The 26,904-nt window shown below is 38.3% G+C and overlaps 1 protein-coding gene across 2 annotated transcripts in view; it reads left to right on the top strand.

Moving 5' to 3' along the window:
- Window positions 1–26,904, top strand: part of LOC139695172 (uncharacterized) — a 593,181-nt gene that overhangs the window by 139,903 nt on the left and 426,374 nt on the right. For both annotated transcript variants that reach the window (XM_071593839.1, XM_071593840.1), the window contains exon 2: window positions 18,001–18,152. In XM_071593839.1, coding sequence (XP_071449940.1) covers window positions 18,068–18,152 — 85 coding nt within the window. In that variant the 5' untranslated portion in view covers window positions 18,001–18,067. The remainder of the gene's footprint in view (window positions 1–18,000; window positions 18,153–26,904) is intronic.

The raw sequence follows: 26,904 nt of genomic DNA, 5'->3' as shown, positions 1-26,904 counted from the left end.
GGGGAAATACAAGAAGGGAGGGAGGAAGAGGCGACGGTGAAAAAACCTGGAAAATAATGGGAACAAGAATGGGTTTTTGTCATTTGACAAATATCCCCCGAATCAATGAAAAAACAAGTTCATTGCGAGTGTTCTTTTTTTGCCAGTTGATGTTGCCAATTTCTCGACCGATCCGAGATGAAATATGAGTACACAATTGATTCACCGCAAGTAATCAATCCCATAACTCATCTCGTGAAGATTGTTTGGCTGTCGTGTCTCCACAAATTTTTCGGACTCGATTTCCTTTCGATTAATTGGTCTTGGAAATTGCTTGGAAAATTAGTGTATGGCGGGAATTGTATTTACCGATGAGAAAATATGAGTATAAGTTCCGTAAAGCATTGGATTCTTGATAGAATTAGGTCTTGTAAATTGGATTAGCATAGTTAGTATCTGCAGTGTATTCAGGTTCATTACATTAATTTGTGGAAAGAGGTGGAAATTCACAGGAAAGCGATTCTAATTTGTACTCGCTTGTGCTAGTTTGCAACATGACCTCATACGAGGTAAATAATGAAAAATGATCAAAAAAACACAATGCAAAGATTTTTAACATTGCAAATAATGCTATTATAATAAGGTCAAATCTCTGTTGAGAATACAGGTATGTATTCTCAAAAGAGATTTGAGGGTTATTTTATGGTTCTTTCGAGTACCTGGTTACAAATGAATTTCATTTGGGAATAAGTTAATCCTAAAATCCAAATCAGAAAAATTGAATTAAAACTCTAAATAAAAACGTATCTTGATTCTTAAACAAACTAACTTAGGTAACTGATTATAAGGACGGAATTCATTTTGTGATTGTTATTTAGTATCTAGATTCGTCAATTTCCCATAATTATTTCTCCCATTTACCCTCATGAAGAGATTAAATAAGAAGATGGGATTTGATATATTTATATACTAATGGCCGTATTAAGTTTAATGTGTAAGTGTAATAAATTCATGGAAAAAAATCATTCTGCTTTCAATTGATTTCTTCTTGCAGTACGAGTAGTTTCTCATTTTCCTGAAATTTGAGAATTAGGATTCCTGATTTATACGTAAATTAAATGGAAGTAAACGATTCGTTTACAAAATAAATATATATTAGAATGCTATGTAATAAACCGTGCACCAAGGAACGATAGTGGCGAGAGTATTTTTACAAAAACTGTTGTGTTTCGTCTAATGTTCTTCATGGACCCAAGGATTATGAACTGCTATACTATGCTATAATCTTTATATACAATATATTTCCTGAATAGAGCACAAAGACTTTTCCTGGTAATATTCTTCAACCTTATGTAGTGTTCAGCACAGCTTTCCAATTACTTGTCAAATTAATGAAACTTTTTGGTATTAGATTTTAAATTCTGTTCATTTCCATAATTTTGATCCAAGTGTATGACCCGAAATTAATAGTTGAATAATTATTTCTATTCCTTGATGAAATAACTACCTTCATATTTTTGCATGCACTGTTTTCACAGGGCTGTTTTTTCGTTCATTTCCCTGTCCAATCAATTTAATCATTTCAGCAAATTAACGTACCTGAAACTCATCCACGAATAAACTCTGCTCGACTGAATTGCATTTGCTTGTGTGTTAGGAGTTTCGTGAGGGTGATTTATGATTTTTATCGCTTTTGTCGTCCCTTTCTCCGGCGAGTAGAAAACGGGACAGACGGGAAGTGTAGCTGGAAACTGCGGAGAGAGAGAGAGTGAGTGAGATAGTGAGATGAAGTGGGGAGGTATGGGGGATGAAACGCTATCGGAATCGAGAGGAAAACCGGGTGCGCAATCAACCCGTCTTCCCACTCTACCCTCATCTCCACTTTTAATCATTTCACCCCGCCATCTGTTGTGTGCTTCCTCCACCGACTGTTGACGCTGTAACGCGGACAATGAGGATTCACCCTGCTAAGCGCGCCGCGATTCCCATTCCGAACGTTTGCGGGGAGAAAGGTGGAGATGGGACGCAGGTGGGGGAGTGTGTGGGGGGAGGGGTTCGCATCCTCCCCCTTCCCAATAATGCCCCATTCGCTAACCGTTGGCTGCGCAACCACGCCGCGTCATCTTTCTCCCCTCCCACCCCCACCTTCCTTCCCGGAGTCAACCTTCCGCCCGTAGGCATCCCGCTTTCCCTCCCGCACGTCCCCTCTCCTGCCCAGTCCCCTCTCCCGCTTCCTAGCCTCTGGATACACGGGCGCGGGCGGGCGACCGCTATTGTTCAGGAGGGCAAAACCGTGAAGCACCCGGCGGCCGGGGTAGTAGTCGTGAGGGTGGAAGGGAAGCTGGAGAGGATCGGGGTTGGCCGTAGGGCTACCAACTTCCAAATGATTGTGCATCCTGGAGGTATTCAGGGTAAGTGCAGTACGTTTTGCTAGACCTACTCGAGGACAGACCAAGATTGCGAAAAACGAGAACAGTATTCCTTAAAGATGTCTTGAAAAAATCTTATCCTTATTCCTTTCGCTGAACTTGCAATAATATGAGCCTGAATTATTTTGCATATTTCTTTCTTAGTTTGCATGATGTCTTTACTCGTCGGGATGGCCTTTTCTCCAGAATTTTGACGTAATTTTCTCTCTCAGGTCTCTCAACCTTCTACCCAACAATGGCAATGGGGACAATATCAACAAATACAGAAATCCAATTGAAAAAGGAGGCGTTTTAGGAAAGACAGAAAATACCGTTCTTATAACACGCAATCTTGTTAATATGGAAATCTATATTTGTGGAAATTATATCCATGAATATAACTGGGAGTGATTTAAACTAATTTAAAAAAGGTTGCATTAATGGTAAAACAGCTTTAATTCTATAAAAGAAATAAAGAAACCGAATTTTTGTGAAGTTTTTATAAGTTTAAACTCACATCCTTATTTCACATTCAAGCTAAATATTTTGGAAGTTAAGTTTCATTTCTCTTGACGATTTAAATATTTACTGAAAGAAAATGCCTTTTTAAAAACGCGCCACTTGATGCCTTTTGAGAATCTGCTCTCCCCTAAAGCAAAGCTAGAAGGCAGTTTAAAATGTTAAAAGAGGAAAGACGAAATCCATGTAATACTGCAAGCCTACACCTCCAGTCACTATTGCAGTATTTCACAGTATATACTAAACAGTATCTAACAGCATTGAAAACTAGTACCGTTGCTGCTATTGTAAGAGAAAAGTGTCAATTAACATTACGAGCACTCTCAGAGACACTGAATTTTATACATAATGATTAACTGATCGCGATTCTTCGCATGTGAATGCCTGTTGTGGATGCACCCTCTGCCACGTACCTTTCCAATGACATGCAAGGTATCATTAAATGTAGAATGACTATCATGATAGGTAATTATTGGTTGATAAATTTCATACAGTAAATTAAAACAATGCTCAGAGTTATATGAGAGCAAATGTATGAATTATCACTGCTCTATATTTGCCTATTGATACTCTCCTAGATTTTTCTGATATGTATTACTTTCCAACCGTTTCATCACCATTTCTTCTTTCAAAATACTGAATATACGTGTATTTCTGGCATTAGCTTTTTTATGTTGATGTAAGATTATATTCCATACTAATAATGAGATATAAATTAGCATTATTTCAAATAGCATCATTGAAATCTATTTTCAAAAACGTAGTTAAATTATCGTGCACCCTATTACCTGAGAAATATTTTTCGAAGATTAATATAACCAGTTCGTGTGTGATTCAATGGATTCATGAAAACTCCGAATCAGTTGCTCGTTGAAAAAACCTAGAGAAACTTCAAGACAGTTGTAGTAAACATCTGGCACCAATGATATGAGAGTCAGTCAAATGAAAACCGAGCACCCACTACAGCAACTAGTCCGCCCACCAACGAGGACATAACCTAAAAACTGGATAAACCTGTAAGTTGTAACAGTGCAATTCTCCTGCCACAGCAATGGTAGCATCGATACGTAAAAAGCTAGCTTCTAGCTTTTAGTCAGTGTTAGTCAGTGTTATCGCGGGTGTTTGGTTTTCATTTGACTGTTTCTATTAAATACCTATTTTACGAAAAAAATGGGAAGATTGAGAAATTATTTTATTTACTCCATTCTTATCTAAAACGCTTAATCACCTAAAATTTAAAGTCACCCTAAAATTGAGAGACCCATACATATTAATGAAAACTTAATTATAGTTTTGACTTGCAATGCACCTCATCAAATATTTTCAGTGAGATAACATTAAATTATTTTTTTACGCTAATTATACGTCAGAAGCAGTTTTATCTTAGAATCTCATTTATTTATTATTAGAATTCTACGTTTCTACTTGAAAGATGACATTATGGTGTGAAATTTCATAAAAAAATAACCAGTGATAAGATGGAATCCGATCGTTCATTACCAAAAGATAATTTTGGTAATGAACGGAGGTTTACCTCTATTTGGAGGTTTTTATTTGTCGTGTTTCGATTAGGGAAAGTTTTGGCTATTTTCATGGCACCCAATTAGCAATTTAATAACGATATCTACTGAAATAAAATCCTTCGTATTTTACCTATTTTTTTAACAAGTAACCGTTTAGGGTTAACACATATTTGGATTTGAAAGTGGTGCCAGATGTTATACTAATATTTATCAATGCTAGGAATATTTAACAAAACCTATGCCTAACCTTAGCGATGTAACCTTATGCTTTAAATAACTAATTACGGTAATAAACGGGATATAGTTGTTAAATGTGTTCACAATCAATGAAACAACGCGCGGAATGGACCTTATGAACAGCATCGGATTGAATTTAAGAAAACTATCGATTATAAATAGAATAGTAAATATTAAAATGAAAAATTATTTCAAATTAGTTTAAAGCTCACTTTGCATGTTTGTCAAATTTAGGAACCGTTTGCTGAATGACTTAATTTTGAAAATTGAATAGGATATGAAGAGAAGCAGCCCGATTCATGAAGCATCGCTATGAACGAATGAAAAGCTTTCTATTGTGATAGGAATCCCTTGGCTGGGTTACATTTCAAATAAATATATCACAGACGTAGCTCAAGCATTTTAGAAAAACATACATCACTTGAATGTAACACAGACATTGAAGGAATATTACTTCGGACGCATTTGATTATTTAGCAAGACGCCGTGATATGTTTATGGAAACTTTCCAATGAAACCGATTGGAATAAGGCATGATTTTTACTTCCTACAATGTGAAACATATACGACATACAACTAGAGAGAGCATTAATCTTGGCTAGTTATAGATCCGAAATGCCATTAATTATCTATCAACTACCACTCTCTTAACTAACAGGGCTTATTGAGTAACAGCACTTAAGTGCTTGTTGCTCAATAAGCCCTGCCCCTCCCAACTTGCTGGATAACATTTAGATTATGAAGTGGAACTGATACTTCGCCGAGTACAAGTGGTAGAAAAAGAAGACTGGGAGAATTTCGATGATAGCCAACTCGAAGTTTTGATCTGGAAATTGAGATCAGACCTCATGGCAAACGAAGTCTTAATTCATGTTTAATTCACACATTAAGTTGGTAGTAGTAGTTATTGGGGAAGACGATTGATTAACAGCTAACGTCATTTACTCGATAAGAGACAAGTGGGTAATTTGGCAGGTATAGGTTGTTCAGGGAATGGAGGAAGAATAGGAAGAAACCCAGCATCGGCATTAGCCCTCTCCGAACGAAATGCCCCAAGGGGTCATTACTATATAACGTCCCATCCAACGGGTGGTGAACGCCACTTCTCTCCATTGCTTCATAATAAATATAGGTTATATGTATGTATGTATGTGTGTGTGTGTGTGTGTGTGTATATATATATATATATATATATATATATATATATATATATATAATGATTTCGTCGACGTAACACGGAAGTGTTGAATATTAAATGAAGACAGAGGAGAATTCCGTCGAAATGATGAGCCCTAGGTGTTGGGTGCCAGTTTATTTACCACAGCACCATACTGGTCCCTTTCACGCATAAATTGAATAGAGATTGGTGGCATTTTCTTTCATTATTTAGTATCATTATTTATGTATCTCAAGAAGATCAAATATCTAATAGTTTGAATATTACGGCCGATGCAATTGTAATGTAGAAGTGATCAAGGCGGATATGAACCCGGAACCCTCTGGTTCTTAACCAAATTCTCTTCGCATTAGCTTACTACACCGGGCCGGGAGGACTATGCTCCTTCAACTATAAGGGCACATGCCGTGCGTCGCCACACGTGAGTCGCTTTAGTTGGCATCCGTAATTTTTAGTTGGGAGTGGGGAGGGGCGGGGGAGTGAGAGGGAGGATTAGGGACGAGGAAGCTCTCGCGAACTCTTGTCCGTGTGCACATGAATATGTGTACCCGCATGTATGAGTGGCGTGTTACGGTTGGAAGCGGTAGGGATGGGAGCGGAGGTGAGTGAATTGATTGGACGGTATTATTCCACCTCGCTCCCCCTCCTTGTCCCCTCCCTCCCACCGGTTCCCATTCTTTTCAACACAACCACTCACCCATTCACTCAACAGAGATAAAATTCAACGGGAAGAAATAAGGCACAATGGAGATGGAGGGGAAAAAATGACGATGGCACGGTTTTTAAAGGGAGGGCGGAGTATTGGGAGAGGAGCGTGAGCGAGAAAGGTGCAGAATGACGTTTTGTCGAGGCTTGCAGCGAATCTGCTCCATATACGCGCCAGATATCACTGCTTTTTAAAAATCATTTTCGTGCAAAGTTTTGGTCAGGTCTCCCAGCATTGTTCACGGGCGGATTAAAGTGATTTAACCTTGGATTGGTTCTCGTAGAGAGAGAGTATTGTTCGTAAAAAAATATTTTTCGACCTTTTCCATCTTTCGTAGTTTGTTCCAAAGTTTTTTTTTGCTGTCATCTGCTGATTAATTCCCCCGAAGAACGTGTTCCGAAGGCGTAAATGTTATTGCAAAATCGTTGAATGGTGCGTAATGAATTTTCACGAGGAAAGGAAATGATGGAAGACCACCAAACGGAATTAGATGTAGTTTGACGTGTTATGGAAATATCGTTCTTGTACTTTTATGTATATTTATTTCAATACCTTTCTCAAGTTAAAGTATTAATATTTTTTGCTGATGTGTACACACCTCTCTTTGTTTCACACATATATTCTATATTTTAAATAAATAACGTTGTGAAATAATGATTTTATTTTATGCCTTAAGTTTTAATCCAGGAAGGTGACATTTATAGCCTCAGTTTCTCATTACGGTTAAGAAAGCGGACGGCTTAGTAGGTTAAATTTTGCTAAAAATAATTTATTTCGTTCTGCTAAAATATTTGTAGGATATGTTTTGCTTCATATCTTTTTCACTGCTAATAAGAAGGTCAATGCAGTCTTGAGTGGATATCATTAGGGTTCTCCGCATTTGGTGCCGAATTAATAGGTCTAGTAGTACTATGAGAATTTGGAATCGAGTGAAAATCGAAAAAGGAGCTCGTTCACGTAATTATTTCTTATGACTGGTCTGGACTTATCTTTTTCATTTTGTCATTGTTGTCATATCGATTGTCTGGTGCCATGCAATTTTTTCGGATATTTTGGGCATGAGATCATGTCAGCGAAGTTCGTTCCGAATCAGCTTAATTTTGACTAGAAGAACCGTCGCATGAGCATCGCTCAGAAGCTTTTGAATGACGTCAATGATGATCCTGATTTGCTCAAAAGGATCATAACAGGTGATGAGTCATGGGTATATGGTCATTACGTCGAAACCAAAGTCCAATCGACCCATTGGAAGACCACATGAGAACCAAGGCCAAAAAAAGCACGCCAAGTTCAATCAAATGTCAAGGTTTTGCTCACTGTTTTCTTCGATTATCGTGGCGTATCAGGAGTTCTCACCACAATGTCTAACGGGCTATAAGAAGCATTACCTTGAAGTTATGCGTCGTTTGCGAGAAGCTGTACGAAAAAACGTCCGGAATTGTGAAAAATAATTCATGACTTTTGCATCACGATATTTGACCTGCGCACTCATCGTTCCTTATGAGAGATTTTTTGACCAAAAACAACACCACAATCATGCCTCAGCCACCATATTCATCGGATGTGGCCCCCTGGAACTTTTTCATGTTCCCAAAACTGAAGCGGTCTCTGAGAGAACGGAGATTCGCAACGATTGAGGAGATGAAGACTGCATCGCTGGAAGAGCTCAAGGCTATACCAGAAAGTGCTTATTAGAATTGCTTCGAGGATTGAAAAAATTTGCTGGCACAAGTATATTACATATAGGGGTGATTACTTTGAAGGGGACAACTTGAATATTAAAGAATAATTAAATATTTTCTCATGAAAGTATGGAGTCACCTTACTTTTTGAACGAACATCATGTGCGTGTGTGTGTGTGTTTGAGTGTATATATATATATATATATATATATATATATATATATATATATATATATATATATATATATATGATTTCGTCGACGTAACACGGAAGTGCGGAATAGTATATTACACAGTAACAAACAATATAGAAACACAAAAAAAGATCACTCACACGTTATTTCTTGATAATTTCGACGGAATTCTACTTCGTCTTCATCGGAAGATAGAGAATCTCTCTTCTCATTGAAGAGAGATTAGATCCCAGATTATTATCTGGGTTCGAGTCCCAGTCAAGGCGAATGATTTTTACGCTCTGAAATTGTTGCATTGAAATGCACATTAGCGGATGACTCCGTTAAAAGTTACTGTTACGGCATCTCCCGCAGTTTCTTTGGAATTTGTCAAATTCATCATCACTCATTTTATCTCCTTTCTCTCTGTTTATGTTTTCTAAAGTTAAAGTGTAACTATAATCATTAATAATAACTATATTTATAATAATCAAAGCAATTAAGTAATCATTAAATTTAGTTATATCTATAAAATATGCTTTAAAAAACGTTACCTGAATTGCTCAAATGCACCTCGCATCTTCAAAATGATTGTTGGTATATTTTCAATTTTATGGACTTTTAGTTGGCCCGCAGTTTTCGATATAAATCAAGGTACTTTCGTTTTGCAGGCATATATAGGCATACATTTCAGATACCTCGTTCATTAGAGTTGCTAAGATAATAACGGTACCCTATGTAACATAAACAACAATTTTTTAGTCATTTGAAGTTTGGCCATGAAGTTGAAACTTAAAATAACAATGCAATTTTGTTGTCATTTTCACGCTAAATGTGGCATTTGTTCCAGCTCTAAATTAATTTCAAATGTTTTATCAAATCCATAAAATTTACTGATTCGCAGAAATGATAAAACTGCCTGAAAGAATACTTATGAAAAACCCAAGTTTCATTCAAAAGATTCTGAATTTAAATGGGATGAGATGAACAAGGGCCCAAGTTTTCAAATTTGCTATAGAAAAACTTGGCGAATCCATTGACTTAGAAACGTGAGTTTATTTCATTTGTATATCAGTCGTTAATAATTTACAGCGCTCGCCTAAACTTCTGCTGTTGTTTTCCATTACATCCGGAAAGAATCTCCTGCTCCTTTTAAGCCAAAGAATTTGTAAAGTTTTTCCATAACTAAAGTAAAAACTCGGCCCACCTTTGCGCATCAAATCATGAGAAGACTGGTTCATTAAGAACTTGGGCCACTTGTTCATTAACTCTTTTCAATAACTTATTTTTTCACTTGTGGTCTTTAAACTTGGATTTGAATTTCCTTACAGGTACATGTGTTTTGGCGCTATGCTTCTTCCATACCAATTAACATTAATGTTCAACTCTTTTTGACTCTACTGTCTTAATTTCCTAATTAGTCACTCATCGTTTAAATGAATCCATTTAAATTACTGCAGTATGCAATAAATATTTTTATAAAATTATTTTGAAATATCTCAAAATGATTTCATCTGCGAAGGCCTTAGCTCTACGTTCCTCATCATTGATGAATAGTAAAGAGGATAAATTCGTCGGAAACAGGCAATGCAAAAAAAGTTGTAATTCCATAACTTTGGAATTATATTTCTGGGATTCTTTAGTAAAGAATTTTAAAATTCATTCTGTAAATATAATGCAATTCATTAAAATACTATAGTTACAAATTTTCGGCACCCGTGGGCCGGATTTATATCAATGTGTTCTCTATCAAAAGCCATAATTTTCCTTTAGGGTAAATAGTAACGTATTCTACAATCCTCAAAAAATTCTGACTTTCCCTCATTTGGTATGTGTAACTATGCGTTTAAGCCGATTGTAGCCAAATAATTATTGTAAAATTTGGGAAGGGCATTGTTCATTTATTCCGGGATATATCATATGAAATTAACAGAAGTGGACCGAAAGGAAAATAAGCACCAGTAAGCATGAAGGAGGAGAAGAGGATTCAAAGAGATAAGGAAAGATAGATGCAAAGCATTTTGTTTTGCAATGGGATGTTGAAGACTGTAGCCGAGGCAAGAGTGTTAGGCAAACGAGGAAGGAAAAGGAATAGGATAGGCTTGTTATAGAAATGTTGGACGGAATTGAGGGAGAAAGGATGCTTGCGGAATCGAATAGGGGTTCATTGCAGGTTTTAATGCCGTATTATGCTGGGTTATGTTTTTGATGAGCCCTGGAACTACACCCTACTTTACCCGTGAGTCTTGACTAACACGACAGGATACGTCTATACACCTCGTATTCGTTAATTATCATATAATGAAGATAAGGAAAGAATTCATTCAAAAAATAAAGAACTTTCATCTTGACTTTCGCGATTATTCGTTCAACTTACGAAAACGTTTTAGTTTGTTGCCTGCATCAAAACAGCATCTTTAAGATTGTTATTGTTATTTAATCGCGTGTACTTCATAATTCTTTTGGTAATATGTGCGTCGGAAATTTCACTTCTCCGCTCTTTTGAGATGTTCAATACTAACCACTCGTTCTCTATTCGGGCTGAGGACTGTACTGGCGGTACAGCTGAAAGTAAATGAAAGAGTCGATAATGTGAAAAACCATGTATTTTCTGTTGGTACTTTTATTATCATTGGGAATGCAAGATTTACTCAACGTAATGCGTATGAATACATATGGGTCAATACCAGAGACTAATTAGTAACCACAATAAAAAAGATGGAGAATGCCAGATGATAGCGGTTAACTTAATAGGAGACAAAAGTATGTTTATACTTTTTAAACATTCTGTTTCAAAAATAACCGAGTCAATTTCGTATTAGGAAGAATTGTACTTAAAGTTGATTCTTTGAAATAACTTTAGTACATCATACCATAGAAAAATATTCCTGCGTTAAATATTGCTCGATTTATTTACCCGATAAAAAAAATTGCGAATCCACTGCACGAAAGTGTTCTGAAAATGTCCTCAGAGTTAATTTTTCCGTTACCATGGAGTGTGTGCCTACTTTCCGCGATTGATATCCGCCTCGTGATCACTCATTGTTCGTTTCCATCTCCTTTCCACCCCCCTGACTCGCCATGCCCTCCCGTCGGAAACACGTTAATAGGGCCGGGCCCTTTTACGTAATGCTATGACTCCCGAGAATGTGTTCAGTTTAACACGGTCGCGAGGTGGCGCTGTTAGGGCAAGCGTAGTGCGAGGGCGTCATGTACATGGATGGAATAGTAGCTGGTCCCGCTGAAGAGAGCAAAGGGCAGGCGAACAAACTTCCTCGGACGAAGTGACAGTCTCTGCGCTGCCTCCCTCTCACAGATAGCTCCTTCCCACCCGCCCCCATTCTCTTTGCACCCCCGGAGCACGATGAAGTTGAGAGTCCGGCGACGTCGGCTGGTAGAGGACCATACGAGCGAAATTAACCTTTGCTTGATGAATTATTAACGGTAATCAGGGAATAATTTAATCTATGTCGGAAAAGAAAATACATTTCTCTTCAACATACATTTAATTACGCACGACCTAGGTTTCGGCTTACCAAGTCATCATCAGGTAAAGTACGGAGGACACACCATATGTTCAAGTAGCTTAGAGAAAATGCAATTTAAAAATATTAATATTTTTACGTTTCTTAAATAACCGAATAATGTAATTTAATGCATATTTTGGATTTGCAAGAGCCATTTTTCTTTTTATGCATAGATTGAATTGAGTTGATTGCAGTCTTCAGCATATTAAATCTGTCTTCTCGTTAATGATGGATTATATCGAGTGTAGTGAATATGATAAATATTGAGCTATTCAGAAAAATACTTTGTTAATTTCCAGCAGGTATATATCGAATCATATCTAACAATTGGATTCCACCCTCAACCCTTCACTTTGAACACTTAAATGCAGTTATATTTGATAATATGTCGAATTTTTTACTCGATTTTCACCAAAGGTGGCCCAAATTTGAAGATTAAATGAATGTAAATAAATGTAAATTTATAAATTAGAATCCCATTATTAAGCATCCGAAGTTTAGATAGAAACTTTGCTAATCTCATTTCACAGATTGAACTCCAACACGTACTGTTACAGGCATTTTATCTCCCGCACCGTAGAGCGCCTTGAATTACGTAATAGCCCAGAATTTAAAAGGATCTTTGAAGTGTGTTTTTTTTCATCAACAGGATTCGGCCTGTGAGCGAGGGTCACCATATGTTGTTTCTCTCTCTTGAAAATGTCATGCCGAAGTAATTTCGCCCCAAATTGGCCCTTCTCACTTCATTCCACAAATGGTTTTGGAATTCTTGGAAAGGGTCATTCATCAAATTACTTCTTTACGTGTGAATAATTTGCTGTCACATGCGTTTGTGATGACATTATTTTCATCAACGCATCCTAGAATTCAGTTACTGAAATAATAATTTCACATCAATTTTAATGCAAAATGTCGACGAGTATGTATGAGATAAATTATACGGTTTCGAGTCCTGCACTTTAGTGCAAAATTTAATTTGTTTGGAATGGCATTCGTGGATTTAATTTTCCGTATTAGTTTAATTACAAAGTCAGTTAATTCTAAATAATTAATTTGTGGTGTTGTACCTTTTATGATACGGTTGAATGTAGAGAGACTATGCACATCGTTAAATTTGCATTTGGAATAAGCTAAGAAATGTATCGTCGTTCAGCCTGTGCCCATCCAAATTCTAAACGGTAGAGTACCTATTGTGATGAGGACGTCCGTCAAATCATCCACATTTCCTGCAAAGCAGTAATTTACCAAAGTCTTTATTAATCACGAGAAATCCGTACGGAATGCAGGATTATAATAATTGCTCCCTTTAAGATATAAAAAATAAATCTAATAGTTCTTAATATTTATCAAATTATCCGATTTTTATACAATACCTGGTGTGTGCTATTGAAGGTGTGAGCCATGGGGAAGGGGACAAATTTTAATCTCAAGAGATAAAGAAATGCCATCACTGACCTGAATCAGAAAAAGCGTCAATTCACGCTTCTAAAATCTGGAGCACATCCATCATCCAATCGCAAACTTTGATTTACGGCCCCGCATGTAGCGAGCCAACCACCACCGTCGCTGGTTGCGCATCGTAGATACTCTTCAGTTTCCATTAAACCATCCCCTTGCTTCCCCTCCATGAATGAGTCTTAATTTTCGAACTCGGTAAAAACACACCGCAACGGTGCGGTGATAATCATCGATGGGAATACATACATATGCTTGTCTACGCGGGGAGAAGACCCCGGGCCGAGCCCATTCTGCATCTCTTCCCTCCCCGACTTCGAGAAACCGGCCGACCGAGAAAATCCCCGCGGGAAACCCCAATGCCGTCCGGTCTTCGAGACCGCAAGAACTCCGTAATAATGTGAGTGCGCTGCATCGACTTCATTAATTGCATGGCCCACTAATTCACGTAGGTACGTGTATTTCAAAGCAGAGAGGGTTCAAAAGAGTTTACTTATGTTGAGTGCAGCCGGGATAGATTACCCGGTTGGAGGGGAAAATCGTTGGGATTTGGATGAGCGAAAATTGTTAACAGTAATGAATGAAAGGTGACAAATTTATCGAAAATACCATTTTCCAATTTTTTTAGTCTATCGTTAATTATAAACAATTTACTCAGGCCAAAAATAAAAATATCAAATCATTGAAGTCGTCTCAGAGTATATATAGTAAAAGTTGAGGGACTTACCGTCTAAATTCGACTATGCGACTGGAGTTTAGTTGGAAAATCGAACTTCACATTAACAAACCTAATTAGCTCACTATCGAGTTTGTCTGAGTTCGATACGTGATTGGAGTAGCCTCCGTTGCAGTTTCCATTCATGTGACTTTTATTTTTTTCCTTCAAACCAATTTGTATCAACCGACAGAACAATATATATGCTACTGGATGGACTGGAGTGTTTGGCGATGTGACAGAACTTTATATTGGTGATATTATTTAAGGCAAAGTGCCATTCAAGTTGAATCTGTGTGGTATATTACTCGATTTCAATGGCTTAAATGTGAAACCATTCCTGAAATCATGTAGCGATCGATGTATTTTTATACGATTTAAAAATGAGTGGTGAATATTACATCCCGATTCTCCCGCGATGCTCAAGAAAATGGACACTTTTATCTGAATACCTGAATCTTTCACCATTAATCTTACCTAAATCTCTCATCCAACGTCATTAACGGAAGTAGCTTCACCCAGGAAAGAGGGGAGACTCAAAATTTAGATTTTTTCATTATAACATATTTTATTAAGTATATTCTTAAAATAAATATAAAACGCCCGCAAAGGATTGAAACAATAGATAAAGAGATTAACTAACGTTGCAATTCTGGCAGAGAGATTTTTCGTAACATGTGGAATTTGTCAAAATACTATTGTTAGTCCAAGGCATCAATGATAGTAATTTGTAAAATTACACTACTATTCACATTATGTTATAAAGCTGAAATTGAACAATGCACATCACTAAAAATTTTCCTAGTTAAACATTGAATACCAATCAAACGGGTAATTAGGGTAATTTAGGAGCTTTTATGGCAAAAGAGACAAAGCGAGCGAGGAATATGTCAGTCACGTAAGAATTCGGATTGAACGCCGCGATCATATATAAGCATGAACAAAGTTTGGTATTCATGTTTGGCCCTTTTAGGAGAATTGATGAGTTGAATAAACAATGACACTCATACGGTGAACTCAAATTCTGATATTTCGATTTTTTCTGACGAATAATTGCACTAATAAGTTGAATATTCTTTTACCTTTCCACAAAATCTCTCTTTAGCCAAATTTATATTCCGCGACGTGGGCATTATGTTTCAATGACCTTCTCTTAGGATTCCCTTTTACTAACTTGAAAATTGCCCATGTTAATACGCCCCGACTGGAACCAAATGCTGCGGTCTTCCCTGGAATGTGCACACCCAATAGTTAGCATTTTTCACATCCACAGCACAATTATCGTATTTCTCTCACTCAATAGACGATGAATTTTTATGAATGGGTAAAACAAAAAAGTGAAGAACATGGATATTTACTCACTGTTCTTTTATGTTGGAAGTCACCCTGCTAAGTATTGACAATGCTTCTGTCTCTGGGGAAAGATTTTCAAAACCCAGTACAATATACGTTTCTGTCATTTATGTCTTGCATGCTTGAAGTTTTCCTGCGTATTATAAGCCCAAATTCATGACTAAAATACACTTTTAGTCCCGGGAAAAATTGAGAGACTGGAAAAATTGAGTGCACCTCTAATGAAAGTATAGCGAGTAGACCGAGAAAGTTTTGATAAATGTAATTGAAGGGACTCCCAACAAAAAGGGGATTTAAAGTCTTAGCAACAGAGCAGGTATATATGTGACCGAGTTGGAATAGATTCGTAAAGGCAGAGCTGCGTGAAAGAAATAAATTGAAGATTTAATGTTTCTTGAAGTCACTTGAAAGGGTTTTTTTTATTCACTTGTCTTGAAAGGAAATGACGTGACGAATGCATATTTGATTTAAGTATTTGTTAAAGAGTGATTCAAAAACTGACATGTGTCGCTCATGATAAACCAAGAAGACCGCTGTAAAATTCCCAAACTCTAGGCTGGAGGAAAATGAACTCGGGTGTGAATCAAATCTTGATATTTTAGTTTGCGTGCTTGAACGCCAACCCACTTTCACCCAGGCCGGCAAAAATAATTCCACGTTTCGATGTAAAATGCAATACTGTTCAGTTACATCACAATTTCAAAATACCAATTCGCTAACGAAATTGATTTCAAGTTCGTCTCTAGGACAATTTTGCCGCATGCCCGACACGCAAACACCCATCCTCCCCCCAGGCATCAACGCAAAGGCCCAACCACGCAGTCCGCCCACATCCGACAGGAAGGCGTATCCTATGAGGTCCGCCACACGCAAATTCGGAGGCGCCGGTGAGTGCATACACCACAGGCGTTGCGGAGTCGGGTCCGGGCTCGGTGGGCTGTGTTAACGAGAGAGGATGGGGCGAGTGGTGGAGGTGGGGGGGGGGGGGGGGGGGGGGAGGGAGATGTGGAGAAAATTTGTTTGCCTCTCCACCCACATCGCAGCATTTCTGTTCTCTCACGAGGGGTGGGGGTTGCTCAGAGGAAGGAAGGGTTGTCGGAGTCTCGCGGGGTTGGGGGATGGGATTTGGGATGATCGCAGGGGGGGGGAGGGGTCCCTTGATGGAGATTAGTAGGGAGAAGTGGACGAAGCTTTTAGGCAAGCGCGGGTACGGAAGCCATCAGATGCACCCAGCGTACTCGAGAGGGAAAGAATGGACGGGCAATTGGGAGAGGGCTCTGGGAGTGAATAATGAGCGTGAGAGCAAGGAGGCCTGGGAGATGAAGGCGAAGGGGGAAAGGAATTGGGCCCCAGGTGAGCGATTTCTGATTGCGCCATAAATGGAGGTAAAACTAATTGAAGTGAAGATTGAAGTAGACTTGCTTTGGTGATTTAAGAATAGGCTTCGCAAAATGGAGTAAGCTCCTTTAGAGTTTTTAAAGGCTTGCATATCGTAAGAAATAATTAGGACACCCTCACACTCTTATAGCGTTCGAAGGAATGATGAGTATAATAATAAATTTGTTAGCCACTATTAAAAAAGGCGTTTGTGCATTGGTCGTTAGGCTAAATTATTAAAAAAAGTACCGATGTATTTTTTTACTGTATGGTTCAAACGTAATTTTGATAATGGGTGAAGATAGTGTTAACATTCACATTACTTAATTATTCTTGAGAGATGGAAAATCATTAATAATATATGATTTTAACAGCTTTTGTTACTGTAAATAAATTATTTTGGATCATATTAAACTATATGTATAACTGATCTTTCAATAATGGCAGTGGCGGGAATATTTTAGGTGTATTTTTTTCTCACTGAGCACAATGAAAAATATTCTACTAGTATCCATCAGTTAAATGCGATTACTTCGTACCCATAATTCAATGAAATATTCAGTCCTATTAAGGCGATTGATTTTTGTTGAAATCATTTTTAATACTTAATAAACAACTAATTAATTGTGAGTTGGGTATCAATACTCTCTCCGTTGTATTTTTAGGGCTATTGCACAAATATTGCCCTTTTCACTATCACTCATCCCCATTGATGTTTACAATACTGTGAATCTTCTTTGGCAAATTCAAAGAAATTGTGAATGATGCCACAGCAGTAATGTTTGACGGAGACATCCGCTAATATGCAATTCAATGCAACAATTTCAGTGCATAAAAATCATTTTCATTGACCGGGATTCGAACCCGGATCCCTCGATGTCCGGCCGAGTGCTTTAGCTTACTAGTTAGGCAAATGAGGCGTCCTCTGAGAGACACTCCTTTTAGCCTTCTTGAGATAATCATCACTGATTTTAATTTATATTAATTAGGTTTTGGATTGACACAGCCTCTATAGCGACTTAATGTGTGACTAAAATGTGTATATTTACGTACCCTTCAACATGAATTTCGGCTTTTGTAGTTTCCTGTAACATTTATGGGAGTGAGAGTCTTGTGTTTTTAGACGCGCTGACCTGATCTTTTTTTTATTCTGTCGCGGCTATTTTTAGGTGACGCGGCTGGGAATGCTGACAGCCAGCGCTCCGGAGAAGAGTGGTGAGGCCATGTAGCTGGATTATGAGGCAAGGCAGAAGGGCGATTCTTTTGGGCTACTGCTTCTGCTGCTGCCACCTCTTGGCCACTATCGTCGCTTCTGTGCTCGGTAAGTAGAGGACGTCCATCGGACCATTCATTGGTCCCCACAACGGTAGCCCTCAATCAGGCAGTACCTTTCAATGTGTCGAATGGATAGCCTATACCGCACCTGACGCCTCGACAATTCCACACCCTTCCACGACGACGGACTGTTCTCCCAACGACTGCTTCTTTCAACCGATGGCATTTGATTTACGCGAAAGAACACAATGTGAAAATATGTCATTACCGTTTTGAAAGCTCGTGGGAGCTTTGTAAAGAGTGCTCGAGACGTGTGTTACGAAATTTAAAAAAAATTATTGGAATTGAGAATACCTACGAAAGGTGAAGAGTCAGGCGTGATATTGTGGAATGTTAAATTAAATGAAATTAACTGTGGAAAATTGCAACGAAGTTTTCATTATTGAGAATACCTTTTTGTTTATAGTTCTTCCACGTTGAAAGGAACCCGTGGGGTGAATTAATACATCTGCCACAACGCTGGAGGGGGGATTCTCCCAATCTTGTTTCACCTTCCACTTACGACTCGTCTCTCTCACCTGGATTGTCTCAACATAGTTGCCAGATTTTGCTATCTGTTATCAATGTTTTTCCCCCTCGGGTAAAGTCATTTGGTTTTATATTTACTTTACACATTCGTTTGACTTAGATTTTACATCTGTTAAATGTTTAAAATTGGCATTGTAATGCAGATAAAATCTGCCAAGGGCTAGGGCTTTTGGTTGTATTTGTGAAAGTTTGGATTTCTATTGAGCACAAAGGGTAGATTCAAGAGCAAACCATGACGCTCACTCTGAAGTTGCAAAGTGGGGTTGCTATTTAATTGATAAATCGTACTAAATAAATTAGTCTTTGAAAAAAATACATTTTTTCTATGCTTCCTTTTCGTTCAATTTTATTTAACAGACTTAGAGTATTTCGAGGAATATATTTTACTCCAATCATCATTAGCTATTCTTAAATTTTAAATGGATCGTCTTCTATCTTCATCCTTGCCAAGGTTGTCTAAACGAAAGGAAAACTTCTAATTCAAAGCTAATAAAACACTGCAACTATAACAATAAGAAGTAATCAACAATAAGAATTAAACAACACTAAGAAGTAATCCACGGTTTTCCTTCAATAAGAAGTCCTTTACAACTTCTCTGATATTCACAAAAGTACATTATTATCGTAAACAAAGTATCGTACATTATTTAATTTACCAAAAATTGAAATAAAAACCATTAGAAACCAATTTATTGTCTGCTACGGTACAGTGTATGATCTAGTTTGAGATTAAAATAAGAACTTGCGAATGGATGCATAAAACTTAAATCACATCTTCCATTCCTTTCCCACCCACCTTAATGTTATTTAACTCTTCTTAACTCTACTCTTATCGTTAACCCACAAACCCAACTAAAACACTCGCTTCATTATAGACAGCGGCTCTGTGCTGAAACAGTGGTGTTATTATTTTGCCTTAAACCAACCCCCCCACCCCAATCCTCGTTATTATCACCTAAAAAAATGGCGCTTTAATAGACGACAGCAATAATGGCCGCGATGAAATACATTCTCCCCACGTAAATGCGCGCAACACACGGACTTGCGGTTTTTTGGTTACTCCCGCTCGTTGGGAAATAGAATACCGCCTCTATTTAGTTATTACAAGTTCTAGTGGTGAAGGGATTTTTACCTAATTCTTTAGAAAATCTCATTCTTTAACATTTGAATCCCTATTTTTTCATGTATCTCTTCTCCCTCCCTCTCTCTCTTTCTCTCAAGTTAAAGATGATGGAGAAACTTCCGCGGGAAGAAGTCAAATGGCAATCGCCGCGTTATGTTTCAGGTCGTAAAATATTTCGAAGGTTTTATATTTGCTCTTGAATATGATCTTATTCCAATTTGGTGAAATTGAGGTTGTAAAAATCATTCGCCTTGACATGGGATCCCGGTGATGGAAATGAAAGCTTGTTTGTTTTTCATTTTTTCCGACCAAATTTCACTGCAGTCGTACGTCATTTCGAAACCGGGGGGTGTTATTATTATCAATTTGCGTTGAAACTTATCCCCTACCCCCCCCATACTCCGCCCCCCGAAGTACTTTCTACACACTCTCATCTTTAATGGTCTCATGTTTAACTCAGATATCGAAATATGATACTTTTACTTTCCATAGTAATAGTATGGACCAGAGGAATCTTAAATCCTTAAACAAGTTGAATGCGCCGAAACTCAAAACTTCGTCTAACGGAATGATTCATGAGTTTCACTGTGATAAATAATAAATAACGCGAAATTAAACCCGCGATACAGGCTTGGCCCACTTCCGTCCTGAGTGGCCGGAGGGATGAGTTGACCCTCACTCGGTTTGAGGATTGGAAACTTCGCCCTGACCCTCTCGCATCTCTTTACAGAACGGAAAACACATTCACATAAGTGACACATGACACAGTTTCAGGCGTCACGTGGTTGAAATCCTTCATGATAAAGGAAGGCACTTTGCTTTCTCACACAGATATTTTTTATTACAACCTAGGTTTTGTTACAACGTCATATCTTTACCTGAAGATGGTATACTGGAACGAAACCTAGGTCTTAATAAAAAATTTCTAAGCGGAATAGCAAAGTGTCTTCATTTATCATAACATTTATATGGTGTCGCGTTTTTACCCTCCTATACAATAAGACGCACGCCGACGAAATGTGATGAATACCAGGACTCTGAGCGTGAAGGGAGGTCAAGGATAACTTCTATGTGACAACCCTGCCTGATGTTTGCCTCATCGAGAAATATGTGAACAAAACTGGCATTCGAATCAATTAAATTTTTCGTTTAATACGAATCCGAGCGTTGTTTGGCTTGTCATTTTAAAATCTTTATTTTAGCAAGGGAAAAATTCCTTCTGGAAAATGCTACTTTGTTTTATCAGACACAATTTTCATCAAAAAATAAAACTTCGAGGGTTTAGTATAGGTGGAAATTTTGAAAATATGGACAAAACATTCAAATAAAGTTTTTCATGTTTTCACAATATTTTAGTTGCCGAAGAGCAATTTTAATGTCTGCTGGTGATGTGTCATGAGGAAAAATTGGCCACCTGCAATGACATGGAAACTCAGATTAGTCTGTTAGCTACATATACTACCTTGATCAAAAATTTCCCGGAATTTATTCAGAAAATTAAAAATACAAGTTTATTCATCTAAATCTATATTGTCCCCTTCAAAGTAATCCCCATCGACTGCAACACACTTATGCCAGCGCTTGATCCAATCCTCGAAACATTTTTTATATTCGGTTTTCGGTATGTCCATCAGTGTTTCCTGCGATTTTTCCATTACTTCCTCTCGGCTGCTAAAACGCGTTCCCCGTAATGGTTTTTTAACTCGATTGAACAGAAAGAAGTCACAGGGAGCCAAATCAGGTGAATTCGGTGGCTGTTGGATGGTATTTGTTGCATTTTTCGTCAAAAAATTACGAATAATGATAGCACTGTGCGACGGTGCGTTATCATGGTGCAAAATCCACGAGTTTTCTGCCCACATTTCTGGTCTCTTTCGGCGAATTGCTTCACGCAAACGTCTCATAACGCCCAAATAATACTCTTTGTTTACTGTCTGGCCTTCTGGCAAAAATTCATGATGCACTACACCGTTGTAATCCATGAAAACCGTCAGCATTGCCTTCTTTTTTGACTGAAAACGACGTGGTTTTTTTGGTCTCGGCTCATTTGGTGAACGCCATTCACTTGCCTGATGTCTGGATTGCGTGTCGTACTCATAAACCTACGTCTCGTCTCCAGTAATGATCCTTTTGATGAATGTGGGATCGGATTCAGCCTCGCAAATCATGTCTTTTGCGACGTCAACACGGTCTCTTTTTTGCATGAAATTGAGGTCTTTTGGCATGCTACACGACGGAAACCCAAATCATTAACCACAATGTCTTGGGCGGATCCATAGGCAATGTTCAAGTCCTCCGCTATTTCTCTGATGGTTAATTTGCGGTTATTGACCAACATTTCTTTTACTTTATCAATTTTTTCACCGACTTTCGATGTCGATGGTCTGCCACTGCGTTCATCATCTTCGATTGACTCACGACCACTTCTGAACCGCTCGTGCCACTGGTAAACGACCGTTTTTTTTAGAGAATCGTTGCCGAAACACTTTTCCAACATTTCCAACGTCCGTGCGCCACTAAATCCGTTTTTTACGCAAAATTTAATACAAGTTCGTTGTTGCAAATTTAAATCCATTTCTGCAATTGTAAAAAATCGCCAACACACACAGAGATAGATGTACTCTTGGCTACGTAACTTTTGCAAATGTCAAGTTATGACACTTAGATTTAAAGGAAATATCAACAACAGATGTACCAATTTAACAAAAAAAACAGAACTCAAATCGGAACGATGGGAGCGCCACACGGTGGTTATTCCGGGAACTTTTTGATCAAGAATCCTAAATTAGTTACGGATATAATTATTCATAATTCTTGGTTCCCAAGTCACTGGCTGCTCAAAAAAAATTATTAGCGGAATTATATTCTTTGAAAGAGTTGAATGTCTCCATTCCTACTCAGCTTGAAAGGTAGTCTTAAATTTAAAAGATCGATTGGGGCATGTCTTCTTGAAATTTATTTATAAAATACCCTCTGCCAATAATAAGGTGTCAGTATTTTTGCTTCGGGGTAAATGAAAATTTATTTTGGAGTTCATGACGGTACGTAATAAAAAATATATTTTCACGAAAATATTACATCAGTCATACGTACTCTTGACGTCATTTCCTTTTGGTTTGGTATTATCAAGAAAGGGTTTCTATTAAATAAAAATGGGAGTGTTACTCTCCTTAATTTAAACATTTCATGCTACTCTAATCTTGCGTCTATATCTATATTGCACCCATAAACTAACTGCTAGTGTGTGTTGAAACCACACAAGGCATGTACGAGTAAAATCAATGTTATGTGTTCCTTTATTGTTAGTTACCAACATTCAATTTTAACTAATGTAAACAAGAAATGATTTGGCAGATAGATGGAATGTGGTATCTAACTATAACATCTTCTCTGAGCATGCGAGATGAGCTGTTTACTGTGCATAAATAAATAGATATAATATATTAATGTTTCGTTAGTCACAGGCTGTCAAAGGAACATATTTGAACATTCGTTGTGCAAACGTTTAGTTGAAAAAGTCAATAGAGGTATTTGCCCCTCAGGCTCATAGTTGATACACGGAAACAGTTAAGTGTTCAACAGAATAAAGCATGTGCTTGTGTAAAATATTTTTCTTATTAAGATGATAAAATAATTGAATAAGCTTTTATTTTTAGAAAATGAACACGTACTAAGCTACTTATATATTTTATTTTTTTATCTATGTGTACATAGTCATACTTAGGAGTATTTTTCCTACTGTGAACCTCTTTCCTCTCGGCCACATCCTAACATTCTGTTCCTTAAGATCGAACAGGGAGTAGAAGAGTATGCACATGAGAAACTACCTATGAATGAGGTAAACCAGAAGTATAAATTACGGGGTTGTATTGAAGATATTGTCGAGAGATAATAACAGTTTTTTTCATTTGGTTCTGGACTGCTAATTTAAATCTATCGAAAGATTAACCTGCCTTTTACTTATTCAACCGTACTGCCGTAACCCAAGTGACTGAATAAAAGGGATTCTAATTACGAGTTCGGAAATAGTGCAGGTAGCGAAGCGTAATTGTCGTGCCAATCGGAATCGCGAGCCTTTAATCAATCTGTCTCACCAGTATTCTAATCAGCATATTCTCCACAAATAGCTGGCACTCTGTTGGTTTCCCCTCCCCCCTTCGATCTGAAACGATGACGGATGACAATATAATGACCCTTTCACGAAATTGAAATTGTAACGTAACTTTTTTGTCCTCATTGGCAAATAATCTGTTAATCTTGCGAATTCCACGAAAAGGACATTTGCCTGAATCATTCCTAGTTTCCATTCCATTTTAGAGAGAAAAAGAAAGAGATGTATTAAAATATTTTTCATTTATCAAATTTTATTGGAGTATTTAACTGTGCACCAGAGTGAAAACGTACTGCAGACTTTTTTTTCACTAAATTAATTGGAAGAGCGAATATCTGGGACAAATTGGATACGTTTCAGTTCCAGTCAAGTAACGATCAAATCCATCGGTGAAATTTGACTTAGAGCTGTTCTTTCGTTAAATACCTATATGGAAATCGCTCGTTGTCCGCGTTAAAATTACGTCTAAATTTTAGGTTTTCCTGGAGAGATACGTGTATTTTGCTTGATAGATTTCAAGTGGGAATCATAATAGAAAGAATTAATTTTTCCTGTTTTTTCAAGACTAATATTGCTAGCTAAGAGACCGTGGTGGACCAGTGTTAGTGTGTTTGACTCTCACACTGAGGGTTGCAAGTTCGAGACTATAGCATGGAGCATTTTGTTTGGCTATTTTGTCAGAAAATATTTACCAGCCGTTGGCAAATTTTAAACGCAACATAAATGATCTCACTACTGAGAGGAAGCAGCTCTCAGTAGACGAAATTGGTGGCGCAGGTCAAGGAGATCGGTCCGGCCTCAACAGCTACAGCTTCGGGTGAGAGTAAAGACTACGGAATCGGCCGAAGTACTGCGATGCGGAAGGCAACGGGAAGCCAGCGCATTGGTCTCCCTAGTAGACGCATCCCTGCACTTCACCTATTTATGACATGATGATACAATATTCCGGAGTGAAAATTGTCCCCAATCGGTGGGGAAGGGTAAATCGGTCAGGAAAGACAGATGCAGGATAGGGACTTGGAATTTAATATCCTTGGGGGGAGCAGAAAGCTGGAGAACGCCAAGATACAGATAGAGAGGCCGGGTATAGATATCCTGTGAGTTAGCGAGACCAAGTGGATGGGAGCAGACGACTACTGGAGCGATAGGTATCGAGGCATATACTCGGGAGAAGACCGGAGGATCGCAGGCATTGGTATCATTCTGGAGAAAGAATTGGGAAGCAGAGTAAAGGCAATATTGCCGAACAACGAGAAAATTCTGATGGTGAAGCTGGAAGCCCATGGACACCGCGATCGTGCAAGTATACATGCCAACGTCTAGCCATACAGTAGAAGAAATAGAAGAAGTGTATGAGCAATTGGCAGAAGTCTTCGGACAGGTGAAGAGAAAAGAACATTTCATAAAAACGGGAGACTGGAACGCAGTCGTAGGAGAAGGAAAAGAAAGACGAAGCGTCGGAAATTTCGGGCTGGGAAAACGGAACGCCAAAGGAGAAAGGTTATCCGAGTTCTGCAATGAGAAGCATACGTTATTAGCAAACAGCCTCTGTGAACAACATCGACGAAGGAGGTATACTTGGAAGATGCCAGGGGATATCGCAGGATACCAAGTAGACTACATAATAGTACAAAGGAAATACAAGAACCAGGTGAAGCAGTGCAAGAGCTACCCCGTTGCAGAAATAAATAGCAATCAAAACCTAGAGATCATGGAAAGCCAACTTTACCACAAGAAAATTATGAAAACAAACAAGAGCCAAGGTGGGACTCAAAATTACTGGCGAAAAAATACAACAGAGGAAGATTCACCGCAGCCATTGACAACAAACTAGGCGACGAAGGAAAAAAGAGCACCAAAGAGAGATGGGATGAGCTGTAGAGGGCAATCGCAGAAGTTGCAGAAGAGCAGTTGGTGAGAAAGGGAGCTGACACGTAGAAACCATGGATAACGACGGAGATAAGGAAGCTAATGGAAGAAATAAGAAAATACAAATACGCCAGGAATGATGAAGAGGAAAGACTGTACCAGAAGCTTAAGAATCAAGTCAACCGAGAATGCAAAAAGGCTAGTGAGAGTTGGATAGAAGGCTGCTGCGAGGTAATCAACGAAAATGTGAGAAAAAACCAAAATATATCACGGATGCATCCTAAAATTTAATTAGTTAAATAAGAAAAAAACTCCGAAATAAATTGTGACGTTTAGAGTGCAGGAAAAGGATGAGGTATTGCTAGACACGGTTGGTAAAATAAAAAAAAAGAGTATGAGTCCCTTATCTGAAGACAATACAAAATGGTATAGGAATAAAGGATTACACATGATTTTCATGTAAGTAAATAACATGCGTTTGCAAAAATCGCCTTTTGGTATTCACCTGTCTGAAAATAGTTGAAGCATGTATTCTTGCTCTATTGTTTGTTTTCCTCGCACGCTGATTGGACCAAACGCTCATTAGAGTTCCAGCTAACTGGGTCCATTCTATGTAATTTCAATCGCTTTTCGACCGTCAAGCTCCAATTATTAGCATGAGTGGCAGCCTTTAATTAGCACTTAAACCAGAAACGTCGAAATCCTCAGAGGCATGACTCATGTTACTGGCCGTGGGTGGAGAACGCCCCCATCTGGGCTCACGAGAGAATAAGTGAGCAGCGACTGTATATTTCAGAGCTCACCACTTGCTCAACATGCGCAACAAATTTTTATAAAACCCTTCCCACACCACCTTCCGCGTCCCTTATTTCCATCCCTATAGCCTTAGATTTGAGGTTTCAGCGTGTGAGGGGTGAAGGGACACGGGAGGAGGGGGGTGTGTGGGTAGGGAAGCGTCGGCAAAACCGCTCCGCTAACCCATCCATGAGGACCCTCCCATATAAATCAGGGCTCTCAAATTCAAATATCGCTCCCATAGTGCGGACTCCCTTTAAAACGCGGCAGGAGAGCGGATAAGGCTTTAGCACCTGGGAATTGGTCAGCGAA

Source organism: Hetaerina americana, unplaced genomic scaffold (genome assembly GCF_022747635.1).
Source record: "Hetaerina americana unplaced genomic scaffold, ioHetAmer1.1.p SCAF_6, whole genome shotgun sequence".
Classification (NCBI taxonomy): Eukaryota; Metazoa; Arthropoda; class Insecta; order Odonata; family Calopterygidae; genus Hetaerina; species Hetaerina americana.
The sequence above is the reverse complement of the archived record's forward strand: the minus strand, read 5'-3'. Positions and strand labels throughout refer to the sequence as shown.